Below are 7,416 nucleotides of genomic sequence, written 5' to 3'. Positions count from 1 at the left end.
GGCCCGGCCTCGGCTCCAGAGTTCTCAGGCGCAGCTGCAGGGGCTCCAATGCAGCGGCTCCCGGGATTCACGCAGCTCCGGGCCCGCCCCGGCCTAGGACGGGCTCCCGGGCCAGCACCAGCGCAGCCCCCTTCCACGAGGAACCCAGGCCACGGCTCCCTGGAGTCTGTCCCAGGCGCAGCCATACTCCCACAGATGCACATGCACACCCCACACGCACACACGTCCCACACGCACACACACGCCCCACACACACACACACACACACTCCCACAGATGCACATGCACGCCCCACACGCACACATGTCCCACATGCACACATGTCCCACAGACGCGCACACACGCCCCACACACACACACACACTCCCACAGATGCACATGCACGCCCCACACGCACACACGTCCCACATGCACACACGTCCCACAGATGCGCACACACGCCCCACACACACACACACACTCCCACAGACGCACATGCGCAAACTCCCATAGACACACGTACGCCCCACACACTCATGCACACACACTCCCCACACGCACACACACAAACTCCCACAGACACACACGCACGCCCCACACGTACATGCACAAACTCCCACAGACCGCACACACGCCCCACACGCTCATGCACACACACGCCCCACACGTACACGCACAAACTCCCACAGACGCACACACACTCCCCACACGCGCACACACTCCCCCTCACACACAGACTCCCCCCCTACACAGGCACATGCGCACATTCCCCACAGAGACATGCACCGGCACATGCACCCCCCGTCCCTCTGTCCACACGCCTACGCCCTGTCTCTCTCCCACCCACACGCAGCCTTGACGCGCTGCTGGCCGCTGCTTTCGGGGCCTAACATCTCCCAGGGCCCTGGGCGCTCGAGCTCCATCGTCAGGGGTTGGCGGAACTGGCAGCACTGCTCCTCTCCTGGAGCCTCCTGCAGCTCTCAGACCTCCCTGCAAGAGACAGGCAGACAGACAGAGGCGCTCTTAGCCGGCTGCTCACAGCCCAGGGCACCTCCCGCCCACCGCAGGGAGCTGACCTTAGACACGCTCCCATGGGGCTGCCACTCAGGGAAGGAGATGGATGGGAAAACCCAGACTTTGCCCCACGCCCGTGCCCTGCCACGTGGCTGAGGGAGATCTGCACCGGCCCAGCCCCTGGGCTGCTGGCGCCAGCTGGCTGCAGCCCGGCTGAGAGAGGGGAAACGTCCTTGTGACTGCGCAAGGGGGCCCGTGGCTCCCCCCACGCACCCGCCCTGGCTAGCCTGAGCGACCCCGTGACACTTACGAGGCGGTCAGCGTGGAGTTGAGGAGCAAGGTGGTCCTGATCCTGTACAGCTGAGCCAGCGTCAGCTTGCGGTGCTGGGCCGCCTGCGGGTCTGACAGTGTCCGGTGGGCAAGGGGCTCGGTCACGGCGGTGCTGGGAGCCCGGCACGGGGCAGATGCCCCCTCAGGCCCTGCTGGGGGAGCTTCCTGGCCAGGCGCAGCAGGGGCCGTCACGTTGCTCTCGGCTGGGTAAGCAAAGCCCTCGGCACACATCAGCTCCTCGGGCTCGGAGAGCTCTGACGAGGAGCCGCTGCTGCTGCCGTCTGACCGGGCTTCCCCGCTCCCGGCACCCGCCCTGCTAGTCCTCTGGAAGCCAGCCGGGACCTCACACCGTGCAAGTCCTTGGCTGGGGCCTGCCAGGAACGTGGCCTGGCCCGGAGCCGTGAAGAGGTCGCAGAGGCTCTTGCTCTGGGCGAGAGGGGGCGAGGCTGGGATCAGCTGCAGCAGGCTGGCCTCCGACTTGGACTTGAGCGCTTTCACCTTGCAGGGCAGGAGCTGCACGGGCGTCCTGCGGCGCAGCTTGGGCGAGGGGGCACGCTGCGAGTGCGGGGGCCCCCCATCCTCCGCCCCTGGCTCCAGCTGCTGCACCTCAGCAAACTCCTGGATGGAGGTGGGGGAGAGGGTGCCGTAGGCGCTGTCGATGGACGCCGATCTGCAGCCGCTGGAATCCAGCGTCAGGCAATTGGAGCTGGGGGGGGTGTGTGTCTCTGCAAGCTCCCCGCCCCCGTCCAGCAGCTCCCGGGTGGGGGTGGTGGACGAAGCGGTAGTGCTGATGGAGGTCTCGTCCGACTGCGAGCTGAATGGCCCCACTTCCAAGTCCGGGAAGGAGAGCTCCTCGCTGGCATCCACCACCACCACCGAGATGGTCTCCGTGGAGCCATCGGAGGGGCTGCAAGAGCAAGGGGAGAGTCAGCCAGGGCTGGGGGCTGGGAGGGACGGCTGGCACCAGGCTGGGGCACGCTGGAGCAGGGCAGGGGCGAGGGGAGCGGCCAGCATTGGGCATGGTGAGTGCTTGGAGCCATGATGGCACGAGGTGCCAGGCTTCTCCTGCAGGGCCGTACAGCGCCTGGCACGCTGCATCTGCCGGCTGGACAGTCTCCCCTGTCCCGCACTGCGAGCGGCCCGTGAGTCCGGGGCTGGGGGGTGGGGGGGGGTCGTACCATTGCTGGGAGTCCAGGCTGTTGCCGCTCCTGCGCAGGATGGTGGGCGAGCTGGCTGCCGAGGCCCCGCTCTCCCCATCCTCGCCCTCCTCCAGGCTCTGCAGATGCTGCCGCTGGCTACGCTGCCGCTCCTGGAGACGCAGCCGCTGCAGGAGGTTCTGTGGGGAAGGGGCAGGACACAGCTTAGGAACAGGAGAACATGGCCGTCCCCAACCCACAGCTGTCAGGACAGGACAGCTCCCAGATGGGGCGCCGATCCCCATCCCAGACCAGATCAGGGGCTGTGTGCGCACCTGGCACTGCCCTGGCAGTGGGCCCGGTTCCCTGCAGCATGCACACAGCCTGAGACATGCTGCCCTCGCGCACACGGGTCTGCGGGCTGAAGAGCAGAGACGCAGCACTGCCATTGGCAGCCCCGGGGTGGGGAAGGGAGATTCCCTGCAGGGCATGACAACATGTTGCACTGATCCTAGCGGTGAGATTACAGCGAGATAACGGACGCCCGGGAGTGACGGCGCTTCGAAAGCTCCTGGGGACGATGTCACCCTGGGGGCAGAGAGGTGACACCTTGGCGGTGGTCGGGCTGCCTATGTCCCGTGTGCACCCAGTCGCTCTGCAGCTCTGCACAGGGCAGGCCTTTGTCTGGCCCCATCTCAGAGAAGGGCACGTGCGCCAAGCTGCTGTTGGAAACCCCACGCTGGTGCCTGCACCAGATGAAACGCCCACAGCCTCTCAGGTCAGGCATGCTGCAGTGGCTCGGCGCAGACACTAGATCCCAAGGCCTGTTTGCTCCAGACTCACCTGTGCATTGTACAGTGCCTCGATCCAGCCGCGGCACAGGGACTGCCCGCTGGCCTGGAAGGTGTAGGCTCCCACGGCGCTGCGAAGCTCGTTGAGATAGATCAGGAGGAAGGAGCCTGCAAAGGGGGACCAAACATGAGCAAAAGCACCTCCCACCAGCCCGGGCGAGTTCCCGCAGACACGGTGAGTGTCCAGCGCAGGGAAGCAAGGAGACACGCCGGCTCTCCAGACAAGGCTGGGATGGCACCTGAGCTGCAGAGTGAGTAGGGGCTCAGGGCTCGGCCATGCGTAGTCAGAAGAGGCCTAGTGCCCAGGGACAAATCACACTGCAGCATCTGTCGGCACCAGAGCCCCCGGGGCGTCGGTGCTGTCACACTGCAGGAGGGCAGGGCGCAGAGGTGGAGGCAAATGGTGCTGAGGGAAACCCTGGGTGATTCCCCTGAGAAGGAGGGTGGCTGTCCCATCCGGTGACCCCCAGCCTGTAACAGCCCGGACACGAAGGGCAGGAGCTGAGCCATTTGCTCCCCACACTGTGGGTGCCACAGAGGCCCTGGGGCTGGGAGCACTTGGGGGTCAGTCCCTGTAGGGACGCAGGGAGAGCCCTGTGCCTTGGCCGCCTCAGTCTGCCAGCTGGGAGCGAGATTCAGGGCAGGGGAAGGATAGAGAAAGGAAGCTCCTCCAGCTCGAAGGGGCTGTGAGGGGCTAGGGGAGAGGAGAGGCCGTGGGGCAGGCTCTGAGGAGAGGAGCCCAGGGGCTCTGCACAGCCAATGCCCAGCTCTCGGATCCCAGCCCGGCGTGCTCACCGGGGTCCTTGAGCTCCCGGCAGATGATCTTGTCCACGAGCAGGGGCTGCCGGATGACCTTGGTGCGCTCGGCCTTCTTCACCGGCTTGGTGATGAGGAACAGGTCCGTGAAGAGGAAGCAGTAAACGTCCATCTGGGGAGGGCGAGAGCACAGGGCCCATGGGATCCTGCCGAGCAGCCAGGCGCCGGGGCGGGGGGGCAGGGGGGACGCCGGGGGTCCTGTCACCGAGCCATGCCCACAGAGGGCGGTTCCCAGGGCCAGCCTGCTCCCGGGCAGGGACGCGAGAGAGCCAGGGCAGGCTGTGAGGCGAGGACGGACACCTGCTGCCCCCCCACCCCTGCCCCCAGCTCATCAGGCAAAGGAAGCCCTGGCTGAGGTAATTGCCAGGCCGGTCCCAAGGGCTGCTTGGGAGCTCCGCTCAGGCTGCACTGCTCACCTTGCTGTCTTTACCTTCCTTCATTTTCAAGCTCCCCTCCAGGAGGAGCTGCCGCGTGTCCTCAGGGGAGGTGCCTGGGATGGGGGCCGTCAGGTCCAGGTGCAGGAACTCCTTCAGGAGCTGCCAGCAAGAGAGAGAGGACGCAGTCAGGGGGTGTGGGGCAGGGGCCAGCCCGGCCCGCATGCCCCCTGCCCACACAGCCCATACCTTATCCACCTCCTCCGTGCTGCTGTCCACCACTTCGTAGGAGTCAATCCGGCTGAGGATGGCCACCAGCCTCTGCTGCTCCTGCCGCTGGCGCATCCGCGAGTTCACATGGTTGATAAACCGCTCCACGGAATTGATCTGTCACAAGGGGAACGGTCAGAGGCGCACAGGGGAAACTGGTGGCTGGAAGCCCCTGGCGCAGCAGGGGTGATGAGGAGCCCTGCCCCATGCCCTGTGCCCCATGCCCTGGTCCAGCAGGTGTGACGAGGAGCCCTGCGGAGGCAGGAGGCAGAGTCTGGACGACCCTGGCTGCAGAATGGGGACCCGGCTGCTTGGGCAAATTCACACGTTGTGCAGCGTCCACCCCGGCCCTGGCGAAAGGGCACATGGGAGCCCGCTGCCAGCACCAGGGCACGGCAGTGACACAGGCTGCATGCCCTCTGCCGCTGACGTGGCCGGGGAGGCATGGCCCATCCACCCGCGCTCCCTGGCAGGTTACCATGGTAACGATGGCGTCCCGGGTGCAAGGGTCGTCCGTTTTCTTCAGCACCGACTTGAGCAGCAGCGGGTACTTGGTGAGGCGCTGGTGCGGCTTCACCAGCATGTCGCTGAGCTTCAGGCGGTTGCACTGCTTGTGCTTCTCTGCCCACTGGAAGCAGAGACACGGGTGGGTTAGCGACTCGGGGGCGGCCTGGTCTCGCCACGACGCGTGCGCCTGGCTCCAGCCCTTACCGTCACGTAGAGCCGGAAGAGCTCGTTGTCCCGCAGCAGCGTGCGCATGTACTCCATGCAGCCCTCCTCCTCCATGCAGTACTGGACGTAGGGCTTGAAGAGGGAGCCAAACTGCAAGGCAAGCCAGAGGGCCAGTCAGAGCCCAGCGCGTCTCCCCGCCAGGCACAGCCGTGGCAGAGCGAGCGGCACCTGGGCTCTCACACCCACCATTTTGAATCCCTTTAGGAAGTCCACAGGGTCCAGCAGCGCCTTGGTCTTCCTGGCCTTCTCCAGGACGGGGGCCATGACGCTGCTCCACAAGGCCCGGTGCAGCTGGATAATCTCCTGGATGTTGCTGAACAGACGCTCAGCTTCCACCTGCAAGCACAGCAAGGGGTGCAGTGGGGCTCTGGGGATGCCCTGGCCGCAGAGGCAGGGTTTGCCAGACAGTGGCGCTGGGATCCCCGTGTCAGCACTGGGATCCCCTGGCCCGGAGGGTGAGACGGCTGCTCAGAGCAGCACAGCCCGCATTGCCCTGCCAAGCGGAGACGGGCTCGCTGCACGAGGCGCTGGGCACGCCGTCGCCACACGCCCCGCGGTGGGTCTGAGGCCGGCGACAAGCGCAGCTCCAGGACTGTCCATTAGCTCGAGCAAAGCTACTGGTTCAGGGTCCAGAGAGCCCATTCCTCCCATTAACGGGCAGGAGGGTCCCCGTGTCTCTGCTGCAGCCCTGAGAGCCTCCCATCCTCGCCACAGGACACTTTCCACCCTAGGGCTCAGCCCCAGTCCGACAGCAGGGTGGGGCCACCCGGGGAGCTCCTCCCGCCGCCCGGGGGCCCTCACTGGCCCAGAGGGAGCGGCAGAGGCTGGGGCTGGCTTATGCCTGCGAGGACCCTGCAGGCGCTGATGCACTTGCCGCCCCCCAGCCCCGCGGGTAGCTGGGCTCTTACCTCACACAGCAGCCCCGACTCCTGCAGGTTCAGCAGGCAGCAGAGGAAGAGCTGAAAAAGAGCAGAGAGCAGGCAGTGCAGAGCGTGCATGCCCGACGCTCCCTCCGCGCACGCCCGTGCCCCACCAGGGCGTCCCTCCCCACTGGGGCCAGAGGCTGCATGGCGCGCAGGCCATGACGGACGCCAGTCAGACCCAGCCCAGCTCTGGCTGCAAGCCGACAGCCGGGCACGGCTCAGCCCCAGCCAGCCAGGGGCTCTCAGATGCTGCACTGGTGAGCGCAGCGCACAGAATAAACTAACTGCCCTGGCTCAGCCCTCTGCCCCGGAAGGGCACGTCACAGTCTCCTGCCCTCCAGGAGTCACTGGCCTGACACCCGTCGTGCCCCCCACAAGGGCCTGGCAGGAGCCTGGCTCTGCCCTTCCCAGCACCCCGGGGCGGGCAGGGCAGACTCACGTCTGTGATCACTTTCAGCTTCCGGATGTAGGTGGCTTCTGTGTGCAGCAGCTCCCAGATGGCCTCCTGCTGGTGGCACTGTCGGCGTGTCAGGGCCTGGAGAAGGGCAGAAGGGTCAGCGCCATGGGGCTGTGGGGGCTGGGGTGCTGAGACCCCTCGACACAGTGCGATGTTCCCACTGAGAGCAGGACGGACAGGGAGCAGCCGCTGGCCTGCAATCGTCTCCCGCGCACGAGCAGCCAGGATGCAAGGAGAGGCCCCGTCTCATGGACCCAGCGGAATCCCAGTCCCACAGGGCAACATCCCAGATGGGGGAAAGAGGCCAAGGCCCTGAAATGTGTTTGGGGGGAGATCCAGCCCCCCGCTGCCTGGCCACCTGGGAGTGTATAGGAGCAGTGGGCCCCAGCCAGCAGCCCACGGGGGAGTTTGGGGGGGTAACAGGAGCAGTGGGCCCCGGCCAGCAGCCCATGGGGGAGTGTGGGGGGGTAAGGGGAGCAGTGGGCCCGGGCCAGCAGCCCATGGAGGGCATGGGGGGTAAGAGGAGCAGTGGGC

General features: G+C 66.4%; 1 protein-coding gene across 1 annotated transcript in view; it reads right to left on the bottom strand.

Moving 5' to 3' along the window:
• Window positions 1–692: 692 nt before the first annotated feature.
• PLEKHG5 (pleckstrin homology and RhoGEF domain containing G5) overlaps window positions 693–7,416 on the bottom strand; it is a 42,962-nt gene continuing 36,238 nt past the window's right edge. Inside the window, exons 5-17 of the mRNA XM_034753653.1 lie at window positions 7,233–7,240; window positions 6,865–7,076; window positions 6,411–6,461; window positions 5,689–5,838; window positions 5,482–5,592; window positions 5,249–5,398; window positions 4,750–4,887; window positions 4,543–4,662; window positions 4,106–4,238; window positions 3,303–3,418; window positions 2,502–2,659; window positions 1,304–2,230; window positions 693–969 (exon numbers count right to left, since the gene is read on the bottom strand). Of these exons, the coding sequence (XP_034609544.1) occupies window positions 960–969; window positions 1,304–2,230; window positions 2,502–2,659; window positions 3,303–3,418; window positions 4,106–4,238; window positions 4,543–4,662; window positions 4,750–4,887; window positions 5,249–5,398; window positions 5,482–5,592; window positions 5,689–5,838; window positions 6,411–6,461; window positions 6,865–7,076; window positions 7,233–7,240 (2,284 nt within the window). The 3' untranslated portion in view covers window positions 693–959. The remainder of the gene's footprint in view (window positions 970–1,303; window positions 2,231–2,501; window positions 2,660–3,302; window positions 3,419–4,105; window positions 4,239–4,542; window positions 4,663–4,749; window positions 4,888–5,248; window positions 5,399–5,481; window positions 5,593–5,688; window positions 5,839–6,410; window positions 6,462–6,864; window positions 7,077–7,232; window positions 7,241–7,416) is intronic.

The sequence above is a fragment of the Trachemys scripta genome, chromosome 19 (assembly GCF_013100865.1).
Source record: "Trachemys scripta elegans isolate TJP31775 chromosome 19, CAS_Tse_1.0, whole genome shotgun sequence".
NCBI lineage: Eukaryota > Metazoa > Chordata > Testudines > Emydidae > Trachemys > Trachemys scripta.
Note: the sequence above shows the minus strand (reverse complement) of the source record. Positions and strands in the feature narration are given on the sequence as shown.